The sequence below is a fragment of the Megalopta genalis genome, chromosome 12 (assembly GCF_051020955.1).
Source record: "Megalopta genalis isolate 19385.01 chromosome 12, iyMegGena1_principal, whole genome shotgun sequence".
In the NCBI taxonomy this organism is placed as follows: Eukaryota; Metazoa; Arthropoda; class Insecta; order Hymenoptera; family Halictidae; genus Megalopta; species Megalopta genalis.
The window spans coordinates 719,385-736,319 of NC_135024.1; the positions used below are offsets into that span (position 1 = coordinate 719,385).

The 16,935-nt window shown below is 45.1% G+C and overlaps 1 protein-coding gene and 1 long non-coding RNA gene across 3 annotated transcripts in view; one reads left to right on the plus strand and one right to left on the minus strand.

Annotated features, from left to right (window-relative positions):
• Positions 1-16,935, minus strand: part of LOC117227893 (netrin receptor UNC5C) — a 109,452-nt gene that overhangs the window by 9,147 nt on the left and 83,370 nt on the right. For both annotated transcript variants that reach the window (XM_033483434.2, XM_033483435.2), the window contains 2 exons: positions 14,603-14,644; positions 2,308-2,445 (listed from right to left, as the gene is read on the minus strand). In XM_033483434.2, the coding sequence (XP_033339325.1) occupies positions 2,308-2,445; positions 14,603-14,644 (180 nt within the window). The remainder of the gene's footprint in view (positions 1-2,307; positions 2,446-14,602; positions 14,645-16,935) is intronic.
• Positions 14,451-16,456, plus strand: LOC117227894 (uncharacterized). The gene is made up of 3 exons (XR_004492180.2): positions 14,451-14,717; positions 15,668-15,747; positions 15,880-16,456. It is a non-coding gene; the product is annotated as an uncharacterized LOC117227894 (long non-coding RNA).

Below are 16,935 nucleotides of genomic sequence, written 5' to 3' on the forward strand. Positions count from 1 at the left end.
TGCTTTACATGCTATTTGCTATTCCCTTTAAGCCCTGACTATCTCTGCGCGCCGATAACGGGGCTGACTGACTGGCGGAGGACGCGAAGCTCGGGCGTCACTTTCTAGCCCAACCGATCGACGATTGTTCGGAATCGAAAATTGTTGAAAATTCCACGATTTGCTAGAAATTGCGTAATTGTGTTTCATCGAGTCTGAAGCAAATTGCACAAAAAAATGCTTGCTTTTGGGAACAGTAAAACTTGAACTCTTTTTCTGTGTACTTCAATTTAAAAAAAAGCTCGTTAATTTTCACGAAGGTCTTCGAAATCGCCAAGAATGATCTTCTCCTCACACTTCTACGTCACGCATCTTCAATTTCGACGCGACGATAAGATGGCGTTTCGTTCGCTTCTTGTCTCGTCTGGTCAGTCGTTCGAACGACAACGACGTCGTCGTTGCTCAGACGTCCGATTAGGATGTCTTTCGTCGCATTGAATCGTTCCCGAGTACAGTAATGTCTCCCTTACTGACCTTCAGATTGTCCACAGAAATGGGCAATTTGGGAAGAGGAGATACCATTATTCGAGCCTTGCAACTCGTTTTTATAGTTGCCGATATTGCCAATAATTATAAGAACGAGCTGCAAGACTCGAATATGGAAGAAAATGGAAAATGGAGAATTTGGGAAGAGGAGATACGATTATTCGAGCCTTGCAGCTGCTGAGAATCGGTAATTGTAAGAACGAGGCACCAGACTCAAATTAATCGTATCTCCCCTACCCAAATTGTCCAGGGAGAGGAGATACAATTATTCGATCCTCGCGGTTTACTTTTATGGTCACGAATTGTCAACAACTATAAAAACGAGCAGCAGGACTCGAATAATAGTATCTCCTCTTCCAAAATTGTCCATTTTTCTGAACAATCTGAGCGTCAGTATGGGAGACATTACTGTAGAATCCTAGAAAACGTCGGCTTCCCCCGTCCGTCGATAGCCGCATTCGACAGAGTGCCGCGCCGGATAGACTCGTCGTCGGCTAACTAGCCCGGCGAAGCTCGATCTAACACGATTTGCTCCATTAGCGGCCGCGAAGTTTCCGCAGGAAGGTTGTGCAACAGTCCGGCCGCGTTCCAGATACGTCACCGTTAACCCGGCGTCCATTACCGGCGACGTATGCTCCGCTCTATTCTTACGATCGTTCTGTGACCATGGTCGGACGAAAGCGGCGAGCACGTAATGTCAGTCAAACTTCGAAGTAGTATATCATTCCGATCGTGCTCCGCGAGCAAAGGGCCGAGAATGGGTAACAACGGGCTCGCACACGCCTGAACGCCGCGCGGGGAGAATAACCTCCGTCCGAGAACGTCGAACCCGACGGAAGAAGGCAGGTGTAACGAGAGTTAGGGAGAGCAAATTCTCCCGAATTTACCTTCTGATCGTGAACAAGAGTGGACAATTCGGGGAGAGGAGATACGATTGTTCCCTTACAATACGTATCCCTTTTTTATAATCGTTTTTATAATGGTTGACAACCGGCAATTATAAAAATGAACCGCGAGCCTCGAATAAAAGTGTCACCTTTCCCCAAATCCGAGAGAATTTACAATATACGGGTTGTCCCGAAATTATGTTATTTCCGGGAAGTGAAGGGTTCCTCAGGCGATTTGATGCAGCTTTTTCCTTTACAAAAATTTACTCCGAGGCACCGTTAACGAGTTATTAACGAAATACCATGACCAATGAAAGGCGAGCGCGCCTGGCGCTGCGCGGCCGAACCAATAGGCGGCACTGAAGCTTCGATCGCTCATTGCCTCGGCCGCCCAGCGCTAAGCGAGCTCGCCTCTCATTGGTCAGTGGTTTTCTGTTAATAACTCGTGAACGATGCGTCGGAGGAAATTTTTGTAAAGGGAAAAGTTACTTCAAATCTCCTCAGGAACCTCTCATTTCCCGGAAGTGCCATAATTTCGGGGCACCCTGTACAGTCTTCTCAACCAATTACGTTCTCAATAATTTTCAATAGCTCAAAACAATGCCATTTTTTCGTCACTTAAATTAATTAACACTGCGATTGTTGTTACTTCTCATAAATTGTCAACGTGAAATATTAAAATGTTAGATTTTATTATAAAATATTTGAGGCGCAGTATTTGGGGCGTCCGCAGTAACGCCCACACTTGTGCCCCACAGGCTGAAGGAAACTTGGGGAGAATTTGCCGCGATTACAGCCGGCGTGTGCGCGCGCGCGCCGTCACCTTTTCGCACCTTTGTTCGGGGATGGCGGGGAGAGAAGCCGGGTGTCTTTTTCTCGTCAGTATGATGCTTACCGTTACGGGCCATGGAGTAAAGGGAATGGTCCCGACCTTTGCGCCTGAGGAACTTCGCCAGGAACGCGACCAGGCCGCCGATTACCACGCAGGCGACAGTCAGGCCGACGTAGAGAGCGACGTCCATCTGCCGGTTCGCTGTCAACATCAAACGTTTCCGTTTTACAACGCGTTTCTTTCTCGCGAAAAGGCTCTAATAGGAGGACGGGGAGAAAGGCGCGAGAGATTTAGAGAAGGAGAAAAAGAGAGAGAAAGAGAGAGAGAGAAATAGGAAAGAGAGATCGCCGGCAGACGCTAATTCGAAACTTTGTCGCCGCGTCTCTCGCGAGGATTATCGCTTCGCGCGGGATTAGAGTAACCAGCAGGCGTTAATTCCTCGTTTTAAGCAGCGCTCGGCGAGATACGATCCGGCGACTGACTCTATCCCACCGTCTGCCACCACCTTAAGAAGGCGGCGCGCAAATGGCGCCGGTAATTTTCGCGTGTCCGCGAGAAGCGTGCCCTCTTCGCTGCGCGCTCGCGCGACCGGACGCCGACCGACAGCCGACCCCCGCTCATGAATAATTTACGCGGCAACTTTTATTTACTTTTTACGGGGCCGAGACGTGCACCCGACGGCCACGCAGCCGCGCCGACCCCCGTCCGCCCCGGTGCCGCTTTTCGTCGGAGGAGCACGACGGAAGAGGGACGCGTTTTTAAACGGTGCCCCGCGCTGTCCTTCTCGTCCTCGTCGTCCTCGTCGTCGTCGACGTCGTTCTCCTCCTCGCTAAATATTACGGCCCGTCGTAGCAAAGTTTTAAGGTTCCTCTCCATTTACGCCGGGGGAGCGACCCGTTCCAGGGGCCGGTTTATCGTTTTACTGCCGCGCGTTATTCCGCGCGACGATAAAGATTCGGATCGTTATTATCGTGGCCATTAACGCGTCCCCGAGCAAGAACGGTAAAGCACCGGCTCTCCGGCAACCGAGAACATTGGCCTCTTCGTCCGCTGGATCGCCGATCCGAGGCGCGTATATTTTTGGGAACTGGGATGGATCGGCGGGGCGGGGAATCGCGGCGGATACTTCGCCGTACTGCGATAATTATTTATATTTGAACGGATTTGGAATCATTATCGTTTATATATTTTTCTCGGTGGTGGAAGCAAGTGTTGCTCGTTGATCGAATTTATTGTTAAGATAATTTAGAGGCGAGTTTATTTATTGGTAACTTCGTCGCATTTATATCACTTCAATAATTTAGCCTTTTAATAATTTAGTATGTGTAGATTTTATTTTAAGACATCGGCCGTGTAATTTAATCCTTTCGTTGACACTGGGAAGTAGGCTTTCCACCGTTGAAAAGTGCTACCATGTACACATGGTGTCCCAAAATTATGGTGCTAAATTAGAGATTCCTGAGGTTATTCGAAGTAACTTTTTCCTTTGCAAAAACTTTCTCCGATGAGTCGTTAATGAATTATTAACGAAAAACATTGACCAATGAGAGGCGAGCTCGGCTGACACGAGGCGGCCCAGTCAACGAGCGCAGGAAGCCCAGTTACGCCCATTGGCTCGGCCATCTCGCGCCAAATGATCTCGCCTCTGATTGGTCACTGTTTTTCGTTAATAACTCGTAAACAAAGCCGCGGATTGCATTTTCGCTAAGGAAAAAGTTGCTTCAAATCACCTCAGGAATCGAACTATTTGGGTTCGTGAACTATCGCGAATGCCTTTAACCACTTATTTGCATCGGTCTATCTTCAAGATCAATTCTGTACGCGTTTCATCGATCTCACCGGGTGCAGTTCGCTTCGACAAGCCGTTCCAGAATTATTCTAAAATGTGCAAAATTTACGAGTATTATTCAAGACATAAAACTTCGCAATTTCCTCGCGACCTGTGCACGCGTCGTCCGCGCGGCCAAGAGGGTTAATCGTCGGTGCGACGACGATCGTTGCGCAAGAAACGGACGATAAAGGCGCCGGTTCAAAGTGTAAAAGAGGCGTCCGGTCGTAAAGCGATCGGTTTCGCAAAAGACCGATCGCATTTTTCATACGCGTGGCGCGATCGACGAAACGAATTAAAACGCCGCCGGAGCCGGAGTTGAAATCGCGGATTCGAAACGGTAGAATTAATTCGAAGTTCTCGTGATTGGAATCTGCGCGCGGCGACGGTGTATCGGTAATCGGAGACGTATAAAAAAAAAAGAGAGAAAGAAAGAAAAAGAAGAGCGAAGATTTATGTCCAGGCAGGGTTTCGCAATAATAATATAAACGTTCCCGAAGTAATTGCGGGATAATCGCGGCGCGGCGCGGCGTTTCCTCGCCGGTTTTCTCCCGGGACTTATTTCGACCAATAAAACTCATTCGAGGTCCGGGCTATAATGTATAGTGCCATTAAAAAGGCCTACGACTTCGTGTGCAACAACCTAATAATTTCGTGTCGGTCGCGAGAGACGGACAGTGAACACGATGGCAACAAAGGCTACGTGGGAAGCGATTAAAAGGCACGGAGAGGAACTAAGAAACAGAGAGAAAGAGAGAGAGATAGGGGGAGAGAAAGGATTGCGTCACGCTGCAATAGCCTCTCCGACTCCCTCTCTTCTCTTTCGCCGTCCGTATGAAATCGGGATTGAATTACCTGTATGCAAAGTTTCACCGAGATTCGAACGCGTTTTATGAATTATGTAACAGCGAGCCGCGAGCCGGTCCGCTCGGCGGGTCTTCGCGGGATTAAGGGAACGCTCGACCCGTAAATACAGAACGATATACGGCCCGTCATAAATCGAGAAAGTTCCCGGATATCAATTTACGAAAATTATTCTTGAAAGTTTTCTCATCGCGATGCGCCCCCGCGTCCGACTGTGTTCCCCGCCGTCCCGACTGTTGCCATTTGCCGGCGCGGCGAGTGGACGGCGGGCGGGGCGCGTCCCGCGTAACACGGCGCCGGCCAACCCGGCCTCGGCTAAATTGATTCTAACTCGAGCCAACTACGTGTCGGTTAATTTTTAACTAATTTCGCTCCTATCCTGGCAAGCTGCGGCCGCCGCGACCACGTGTAAGTGCCACGACCCGGCTTTCAACCCTTGGATAACGCGTCGCTCATTTTCACCCGGACGCTTCAACCCCTCCTCTAATTCTCTCCCGTCGCCGCCGCCGCCTCTAATTCTGTTCTACTTGCAGTTTTTACGGATGCGACAAACTAGAACGCCGCATCGAGGCAATTACACCTTTCGCCGGCGAAAATGGTGCACCTCTTTTGGTTTAACTGCAGAATTTGTAGAGTCGACCAGCCATGAAAGCTAAATTAAAAGCAATTTTTGTTCTCCTTGCAATTCTCAATTTTGTTAGTCGTTCTCTGGATTTTTGTGTCTTTTCTACGATGTTTATGCTTTGTTTTTTTAGACACTTTCGCGTGAAAGACTGTTAGCTAAACCGATCCCGTGCAGTTTCTAATTCTTCTGCGATCGTTGAGAACGTTGAATGAACGATTTAGAAGATATTGTCGAACTTTTTCAGTCCATTTTCTTTTTTTTTAAATGAGTTACGGAGTAAAACGTATCTTTATCGTAGGAGATCTTTTGATCGATAAATCGATATAGTCGATTTCTTCGTAGATAAATACGAAACGATCAAATAAAGTGAAGAGTTACGAAAGAAATAAAAATAAAGTAAATTAAATAGAATATTTAAATAACGATATTAATTTCCTTTTCGTTCAATTCGAATAAAAACTGTGCTTTGCATTAATACCTTTGCACCACGGCATTTTTTTACAGTTAATTCGCAAGATCTTTATTTATCTGAATTTTAAGGTTAATCGACTTACATTGATTGGCTTTCGAGCCGCCCAAGTATAACACGATTGATCAATTAAAAGTCTATATAAACAATTGAATATAACATAATTGATCAATTAAAAAAAGTCCATATAAGCAATTAAATATAAGACAATTGATTAATTAAAAAAAGTCCATATAAACAATTGAATATCAGACAATTGATCAATTAAAAGTCCAAATAATCAACTGAACATAACACGATCGATCAATTAAAAGTCCAAATAAACAACAGAACATAACACAATTGATCAATTAAAAAAAGTCCATATAAACAATTGAATATAAGACAATTGATCAATTAGAAGTCCAAATAATCAACTGAATATAACACAATCGATCAATTAAAACTCCAAATAAACAATAGAACACAACACAATCGATCAATTAAAAGTCCATAAATAACCAACAGAACACAACACGATCGAACAATTAAAAGTCCAATTAAAAGAACGAATACATAAAACTATTGCTCAATTAAAACTGTACCACGAAAACGACCGATATTTCGAGCAACAAAGATCTCGAAGGAGCGCGGTTCGATTAAAAACTCGAGAAGCACGATGCCGCGTACGCGTTCGAATCGGCAAGTAGAACACAGTGCATACATATTTGCGCAGCGTGATCGCGCGAGCAGGATCCGGAAGGCCGTCAACGGCCATAGATCTCCGGCTTCATCGTCGCGTTTAGGATGCGCGTGCCGGTGCCGGGATTTTCGAGGAATACCGCGACAAACCGATGGCCGACGTTCCTAAGCTTCTTCCAATTTTAGAATGTCAAAGCCATTCCCGGTTGTAACCCCGGTACGTGACTCTCCCGAGGGCCGTTCCTCCTCCTCGCCGCGCGGGATCATGGCGAGCGTCTGGTTGGCGCACGCTCGCTTGTCCCGGGGACACGTGCCTCGAACATCAATATACAGCGGCGTCGAAAAACGCATACGAATTCCGTGAGCGGCGACGGCGGCGGCGGCACGGAGGAGGGTCTCCCCCGAAAATGCAATAGTTCCGCGTCGTTACCCTCGCGGGGGGGAGGAGGAGGATCCCGCGCGGCGGGACGAACGGGGAGAGCTGTTCGCGGGTCTCACCCTCCGCGAGCTCGAAAACTGCCGCAGGGGTCGCCGAGATTTATTTTCTTAGCGGCAATTGATAACGCTTCGTAACCCCGAGCCCGATGCATCCGAACGCCATAACTCATGCCCCGGCTGCTCCCGTGGAAAGTCTGCGGCCGGCGGCCGATAGCCCGGTTCCTTTTCCTTTATCGAGCATCCACAGGTCGCCCGAGGGCGCCAAGAACGCGCTTCAAGCGAAACGCCGGGGTCCGATCGAATACCGAATGAAACTCCCGGGCCGCCTTTGTTACTTCGCGGAAAAGGACGCCGAACGGAGGATAGATATAGTAATAATAAAATGGGAAACCTTTTTATCTTTTCTTATCGGGACCTTCCATCGATGTAATAGCGAGGCTTTTCCGATCAAGATGAGATCAGGGGCGATACTGTTTTTATAAGATTAGAGTTTCTTTTTTTTATGTTAAGTTCGTGTAATTTGTCGAATTCGACGATATCAAATATGACGGACATGGCCTCGCGTTTAAAGGGTTACAGTGGCAAGAGTGCATGGAACTTAAAATCCAGATAGACTGTTTGAAAGTAGAGGTTTCAAGTTTTAATTTAAAATAAGAGTCATCGTCCCGAGGTGATTTTTCGCGGAGCTATCGTCAGTCGAAGCTGACCAATGCGCATTTCGTCAAACTTGGCAATTTTCGATATGACAAACATGGCTTCACATTTGAAGGGTTACAGGGTGCATCAAACTTAAAATTCATAGTAGAGTGTCTTAAAGTAGAGGTTTCAAGCTTTAATTTGAAAAAGAAGTCATCATCCTAAGGTGGTTTTTCGCGGAGTTATCGTCACTCGAAGTTGGCCAATTTATATCCGTTTTTCTGTGCTATACTCGAGTCACGTGGCCTCCGAATTGCCTGCGAATCGTGGTAGAAAATAAAAAATAAAAAAGTTAAGTCATCATTTTCATTCTAACATTACTATGTATTCATATTAACGTACACTGACATGCTGGCCACTGGCTTTTCTCACCGACTGTCCCGAGTTTCTCTAAAACCAAACCGCGACGTTCAAAAATCCGCGATTTAAAATTCTCAGATCCGCCGGTTTCAATTCCGCCCTCCTAACATTTCTGGCAGAAATTACCGTGCACCGAGGCACCCGAGGTTACACCATGCCTCGAGGATATCTCTTTCGGGCGAGCGTAATTGCCAGCCGGGCTGGAACCTTCGGGAGGAACCGGGACCCGGAACCCCGGTCCCGGACAGACGCTCTGTTGTTCTTCAAACGAAATTATCGAACTTGCTAAGTTCGTCGGCGGGTGAATGGAATTAGCGCAACTTCGTTCCCCCCTCCGCCTGGAGATCGCGAAAAAGATGAACGAATTAAGCCGGCTCCTAAATTCCGGGGAGATTCGAGGACAACGAAGATCGCGTCGCGCTGGAACGAAGTTCGCCGAAGTGCAACGGAGTTCGCTGCTCGGCGTCGCACATCGTGTCCCATTGAAGATCTCAGAAGCGAATACCTTCCTCATCTTTGATAATACGAAAAAGGGTTTCGTAGACAATGTTTAGAAAATCATTTCCCTTCGATCGTTCCTCTTCGATATGTTTTTCCGGCCGCCGGTGTCTGCTCGTCAAACGTATATGCTAAATCCGCGTTTAGTACGAAGACAGTATTCATTTAGACATCTCGCCATTTTGAATACAATTCATCAGAATTATTAACCCCTTGCCAGACTATTTTCTTTGCAGTTAGAACGATTAGAAGTTTCTCGATTGTAATAATTTCTAAGAAGAAGAAAGATCATTTATATTTATCGTGTCTACATTTATTCAAATATTTATATACCGGTGACAAGAAATCAGAATTTTATTCAGACCGAAGGGAACGGAATATCATTCATATTTAACATGAATTTTATTACTAGAAATCTCTATCACGTGTCAGACTCGACGAGGTATGGCAAAGGGGTTAATGCGAAAAAAAATTCGATTGGTTTCGTTATAAACTTCAAGGTACTATAGAAAAGAATACAATAAATTCTCCTTAATTTTTCATCAGTTTGAAAAGAAAAATGGTAAAATTTGGGAACGTTGCACCCCGTTTCTACAGGGTGTCCCAAAAATGTCTCGCAATCCGAAAGTAGGGGATTCCTGAGGTCATTTGAAGCAACTTTTTCCTTAACGAAAATGCAATCCGCGGCTTCGTTTACGAGTTATTAACGAAAAACAGTGACCAATCAGAGACGAGATCATTTGGCGCGAGACGGCCGAGCCAATGAGCGGAACCGGGCTCCGTGCGCTCGTTGGCTGGGCCGCCGCGCGCCAGCCGAGCTCGCCTCTTATTGGTTAGTGTTTTTAGTTAATAACTCGTAAACAAAGCCTCGAAGAAAATTTTCGCAAAGGAAAAAGTTGCTTCAAATGACCTCAGGAACCTCCCATTTCCGGATTGCGAGACATTTTCGGGAAACCCTGTATAGTTGTTGACAACCGACAAATATAAAAATGTTCCACGATGCTAAAATAATCCGCCCAAATAATCCACCCCTTCCCAAATTGTCCACTTTCGTTTGCAAGGAAAATTGAAAGAAAATTAGGGAGAATTGACAGCGCACGCTGTCCAGGAAAAAAAATCGACGGCTCGATAAGAACGGTCTCGATCGATGAACGCGCTCGAGGTAGTCGTTTTTCACCCGATTCGCGAGGAGAACATCGAAGTAGCGCGGCCACTTACGGTATTCGTGCAAACGGTTCGAAGATCGCGAGATGTCGAACGCGCCGTGATTGCGATTCGTAGGTTCTTATCGCGGGCGGTCGCGAAAATCGAACCCCTGGATCCGGGGGAGCAGTTTCTGGCCGGTAATCCCGACAGCGTTGTACAACGTTCGGGGCTCCGGCACGGGGATAATGGCACTTTATTTGCATGCACGATCAATTTCCCCTGTTGCAGGCCGCTGAGGGGCGTAACGGCTACCGATTACATAATTTTCTTCGATATTAAAGCGGACCCCCATCCCCGGAGCCGCGTCGAGACCGAAGGGAGGAGGAGGGGGGGTGAACCGTATCGCGTGCAACTTTGATGTGGCCCGGTCGATAGAATCGTCCAGGGCTAACCGGGGGTGTCCGGATCTATACGGAGCCAGCGGGCCACCCTTGACTACCACCAGCCCCCGCCATCTCATTGTTACGATTGTTTGGACCGGTCTGGGGGCCGGCGATCGCCTCCCCGGGCCCCCTCCGCGAAGCGTCAATAATTAACCAGTCGCGTAATTAAAAGTAAATAGTCGGGGGTGAGGACCTCTCTCGGCTCTCTCGCAGCCGGCGCTCCTTATTGACGCGGAAAATTTCATCGGTAAACCCACTTGAGCACGATTGCGTCCTTCCGAACGGCCGAACTTTTTTTTTCCTTCCGATCGCGAGGGGCTCTTCTGCTCGGCATCCATCAATTTCGACGTCGCGTTGCCGTTGGAGAAACATTCCGAGCGATTTCCTCGAGAGCCGTTCGATGTATCGAGCTATTGGAAATGGCCGCGACGCGCGTGAAATGTGTTCGCGGATGTCGAAAATGATATCGTCTCAGACGGGGCTGCAGAAATTTTGGTTTCTTGAGACACGAGATTAAGGGATGATCCCAGATTAAGAAATTCGAAATATTCTGAAATCTGAGGGATGCTTGGAGTGTACATGTGGATGTGTATTACGTGATTTCTTTCCTTCTTTGCGTAAGTTCGCTTTGAAGGGTGGAAGTTAACATATTTTCGGCTGTTCTGTAATCGATCTGTATAATTTGCTATAATTATACACGATAGAAGAAAAGTCGTCGGACAAGAGTTACTTGTTTTGTTCAAACCTGTCACATGGTGTACGATTTTCGTTAATTGTTGAAACAATTGTCAAAAGTTATAAGCAAATACTGAACGAAAGAAGTAGCTTTCGTTCGAAGAGTTTTCCTCCGTCTTCCACAATTCGCGAATTATAGCAACAAAATGAAAAATAACCTAATATTTCGAGATTAATTTTCATCCCTTAAAATACAGATGAGAAAAACAGAATATATACGCAATAAAATGAAATTGCGTAATAAATTCCAGAAGTTCCAGAATTTTCCGAATTTCATCCCTCGCGAGCGTGTATCGATTTTTTAATTCATTGCCTTTATAATTACCGGTAAAATAACACCGAAAAATTTTAAAAATTTTAATTACATTTCGATTACTATTAAGTTACTATTAAGAATTTTTCGAGTTTCATCCCTTGCGAGCGTGTATCGATTTTTTCATTCATTGCCTTTATAATTCCCGGTAAGATAACGTTGAAAAATGTGAAATCGATTTAATTGTAATTACATTTCGATTACTATTAAGTTACTATTAAGAATTTTTCGAGTTTCATCCCTTGCGAGCGTGTATCGATTTTTTAATTCATTGCCTTTCCAATTCCCGGTAGGATAACGCCGAAAAATGTGAAACCAATTCAATTTTAATTACATTTCAATTACTATTAAGTTACTATTAAGAGTTTTCCGAATTTCATCCCTCGCGAGCGTGTGTCGATCTTGAACTCGTTGCCTTTCCAATTCCCGGCAAAATAACACCGAAAAATGTGAAATCAACTTTATTTAATTACATTTCGATTACTATCAAGTTACATATCACAGAGTTCGTCGCGTCTCCGTCACGGTCGCGACAGGTGTCTTAAAATTCACGAGCAAGCCGACGAAGTTATTTACGAACAAGCGCTAACAAATTTATGTCGCGCGTTCGCCGGAGAATTACGAGACGAAGCGTCGCGGACCCGGGGAGACGAATATAGAGCTGACAGGCTGCCGCCGAATGGAGATAACTTCATAAATATCTTTCGGTACGTGTTCGACTTCGGGCCGAAAGCACGCCGCCGCCGCCGCCGCGTGCATGACTCGCTGTCGCCATTCCCCGCATAAATATCCATCGGCCCCCGCGTGTGTGTGTCCCCCCTTCCCCCTCGTTGTCATTACCCTCGCAAAAACCGGACGGCGAGGTAATCAATGATGAATCGACGAATTCGTCCGCGTCGCAACAGGGCGTCCGCAACACGCTCCTCGCGTCCGTTCCATTAAAGGGAGGACGATTTTCTCGTGTTCTGCTCGTTCCGCGACGCGCCGCCGGTTAAAAAGCCAACGCGTTCCCAGCGCGTCGCATTAATATACCCCGGAATCGATGCGTATCGCGGCGCGATGCGAGCAACGGCCGCGGGCCTGGATTATAAATCGGTCGCGGTCTTCTATTTAGTCGTCCGATTTGAATGCTATCAGATCGCGGGACGAGAGCCGTAGCGCCACGTCGTCGTTGCGCCGCGCGCGGCGATTCAGCCGATAGAAACGCGGGGCCGAGGCACCGGCCGTGAATAATCCCATCCGAGAATGTCGCGCGACGAGTTCGGCCCGCGTTTTCTACGATGGTCGCACCCTGTTTCCTCTTCGTCTCCTCCTACTCGTCCCCCCGCGACGCTTTTTCCTCGATTTTGCCCGCCTCGCCGCGAGCCCGAGACGAATCGGGGGTGGTTCCCGAAGGATCGCGCGAATCGCGATTAGATAATCGCCGCGCCTCCGGACGACTCTTAATGAGAATTCCTTCGCATACGTCGCGCGCCAATTGAATCGATTCTATCGGTTGCTCTGTTCCTATTGCTGCGGCGATAGTTTTATTTTTATTTCTTGCGGGCGCGTGTATTTTGTTTATAAATAATCTCGTAAATTTAATCGTGTTATAATATTCTTTCAGCGGGAGACATGACGTCGTTCTAACTAATTGGGACCTTCGATATAATTTCGGAATTTTTGTAGAATTTTTTCTTTTGTATTTTGTGATTCATATGTAGTTTTTTTTTAGTTTTATTCGTGCAATGTTTTTATAATTCCGAAGAATAACTTCGGATTATCGTGGGATATTTTCTATTACATTTGATCGGTTACATTATTTTATTGTTGATATGTTTATATTATGTATAATATATCGTATTATAATATTCTTTCATTGTCTTCCATGACGTCATTCTCCATAATTTGGACCTTCGATACAATTTTGGAATTTTTGTAGGACCTTTTCTTTTGTATTTTGTGGTTCATATGTGGTTTTTTTTAGATTTCCCCATGCAGTGTTTTTATAATTGCAAATAATACCTTCGGATTATCATAGGATATTTTCTATTACATTATTATTTTATCAGTTATATTATTTTATTCTTGATATGTTTATATTATATCGGTCGCGTATTTTTTTGTATTCTTTATTACGTATTATTTTATATGTTTTATTTAGCCTGGATTTTTAGACGTATTTCTGCATGTTTCTAAAATATTATTTATATTTATAATACTTGTTATCGTAGTCGGATCGTTTATATTTTATTAATAATACAAATCTTCCAGATTTGTTTGTGATTCTCTGCAATAATATTCTTCAATAATATTATACGTTTTCTTATCATTTCAAGTTCTCAGAATATGCATGGATATCTCTCGAGTTATTTTCCATCGCAAATTTTATCTTTTATTTTATCTTTTGTTATTATTTTATCTTTAGAATGCGTCTTTAGAACGATCGAATCGCCCGACGAAGATCCACGAAAAATGAAAAGGTTGCAGCAACTGAATTCGCACCCCTAAATTCGGAGTTCAACCCCCTCGACGATGCCCCACCGCGGCCCACTTACTTAAGCATGATATAGTATTCCATTATCTATCGCATGAACTACCCTCAAGCCGATGATCCACAGACCCTGGACACGGTTTACGATTAACGGAACGGTTAATATCACTTTACAGCGTCGTCGTCGTCGTCACACCGGCACGACGCCGAAATATGAATGTATGTATGTACAGGGTGTCCCAAAAATGTCTCGCAATCCGAAAGTAGGGGATTCCTGAGGTGATTTCGAGCAACATTTTCCTTAGCGAAAATGCAATCCGCGGCTTCGTTTACGAGTTATTAACGAAAAACAGTGACCAATCAGAGACGAGATCATTTGGCGCGAGACGGCCGAGCCAATGAGCGGAACTGGGCTACGTGCACTCGTTTGCTGGGCCGCCGCGCGCCAGCCGAGCTCGCCTCTTATTGGTCAGTGTTTTTCGTTTAATAACTCGTAAACGAGGCCTCGGAGAACATTTTCGCAAAGGAAAAAGTTGCTTCGAATGACCTCAGGAACCTCCCATTTCCAGATTGCGAGACATTTTCGGGACACCCTTTATATTCCGGCGTGTTCGGCGTACTACTTTCGGTTTAACGGCGGATCTAAAGCAACGGTGCGCCGTCTTTTGTCACGGCGTCAAATATTACGGCCGTCTCCTCCGCGGCCGTCGTCGGGAGGGTTAATGGAGCCGAAAGGAGATTAAGCCCGTGGGAGAAACGCGGCTTTTGTTCGCCGATGGACTGACTTACCTTCCTCGGTCAAGTGAGCGCCACCCATTTTCGTGCCGCCGTCTGGAAGAAAAAAAGAGAACGAACGGGCTCTAGAAATGTGGATGTAATTGAGGGCCTAAGTGGGTGAGCTACGGTAATTGACACGTAAAAGGGAGCGATTCTCGGATTCCATGCGATGGGAACCGGTCCGAGAACTCGTCAACTTGAACCCGCGCACGGTTTTAACCGTTGTACGGTGCTGTGGCGGTGCGGCGATTCGTGGACAAAAATCAATTTTGCAGCTCTCAGATTTTCGACGTTTTTTTCGAACGAGTTTACCATCCCCCGGAGCTTTGTTAATCTAAAATGTTAATTCACTTAAAAGGATCTGTTAACAAGTACACTGCGGATATTTATGCAAAATGAAAACTGTATTTGTGAATTGCGATAACCAGTTGTCAGGTAAACGGTTGTTTCGATTTTTAACAATTTTAGTTACATGAAAAAAATATGACAACTCTTTAATTCTCTTAATTGGTCTAATATTTTAAAATCGACCTGATTATTCTTGTCATGAATGCATAAAATCCACGGTCTAGTAATAAGATGTAATTTTATGAAGACCAGCTCTAGTGAAAATTTTAAAGAATTTGTATCATATTATTATTGGATTGCGAATTTTTATGCGAAATGAAAATTGTCCGGATTAATTGCCAGATATGGATATTAATTGCTACTCAAACATTCCTTTCCTTCTTTGATTATTTTAACGAGCTACGAATAATGCAATAGCATTTTATTAATTACATGCTTTCAACCTTTTATACTTGATTGCTTTTTTTGCCACGATTGCATAAAATCCACAGTTACTATGTTATCAACTTGGTATATTTTAGTCTATGTGTCATGTATCTAGACCGCGGATTCCAACAAAAATTGCTCAGCACAGTAAATGCTCCCTAATTCTCCTTCAGTTTATAAACAAAAATGAACAATATATATATGATTGTTACATATAATATATCTCCTCTTCCCAAATTGTCCATTTTTGCTCACAAGCCGAAGGAAAATTATGAAAAATGTACTATATTCACTTTTTTACAGATCAGAACATAAAAACTTGCAGAATGAATTTCTTTTTCATAAAAAAATGTGGTAAAAAAGGATACCTCGACCTTTTAAATGTTAGTATAATAATATTATATTATATTATTATAGTATAATTAGTATAATTATATATTATTATATTATATTATTATATAATATAATATTCTTGACTCGACAATATTATAACATAATATCATATAACATTCTAGCTGATCTCGAGACGAATTGAACGACCGGCAGCACCATAACCTTAAACTTCGAAGCGACGCTGGTGAAACAATTTTTGGCCCGCGGTTCGCCGGTTCGCCAGACCATCGTGCGCCGTTCGCCGCCGTCTCTCGGTCACCGTGGTCCTTTCTCGCGCGTTATTAATTTTCCTCGGCGACCAGCAGCGACGGCAACGGCGACGATTTTGTTTCGCAATTGCGATCGCGGGAACGCGAGAAGGAAGGAAGTTGTACGACGCGCGGTGGATACGCTCGAAGCAAATTGAATATCACGGCGTGCAATTCATTTCTTCTCCGAGGAACGAGAGATTGATCCACAATGGGGTTTAAGACGGTCAAATGAAATATTCCCGACAGCGAACGCGTTAAGACGTAATCGTATTTCTTTGAGCGCGACAGGAAATAAGATTACCCGGGCTTTCATTGCCGGGGCTCCTGCAGTTGATATTGTCCGGGGCTTCCGGGCATAACTGGAGCGACAATTATCTCTGCCGAGAAAGCCAGCTGTATTTACGGTCAATCGACAGGCGCGGGAAATATAGTAGCGCGCAAAAAAAGGGATACAGTTATTCTATTATGCAAGAAATAAGCGCCTTTGGTTCTCCTGTTCTCCGAGGCTTTCAACAGTCTGCTGCTGGCTGCTACACAGCCGCGACACGGAATATTATCCTCGTCCGTGCTTCGTCCCATCCGACGCGGTCTCTTGCTTTTTTCCCGTCTATTTTTCACCGTCAGACGTTATTTAAATTTCTCTTGCACGGTCCCGAAGTCATTTGCGCAGATGGGATTTTGTTCAAAGGCCTGCAATTCTACCTGGATACGGCGATACCGAACGCTTTTCACGCTTCTACGAATATTCTTTCCGATAATATTGTTTCTAAAGATGATTTATCTACGATCGAGCTTCGATCGGCGTCAGTCGAGATTTCTCGGATCTTCAGAATCTTTCTGATTGACAATCTGGATACGTTCCGCGGGATTCATACTTTCTCGCGTGTTGCCAAAGATATTTCAGCTTGACACCTCGAGGACGTTTCT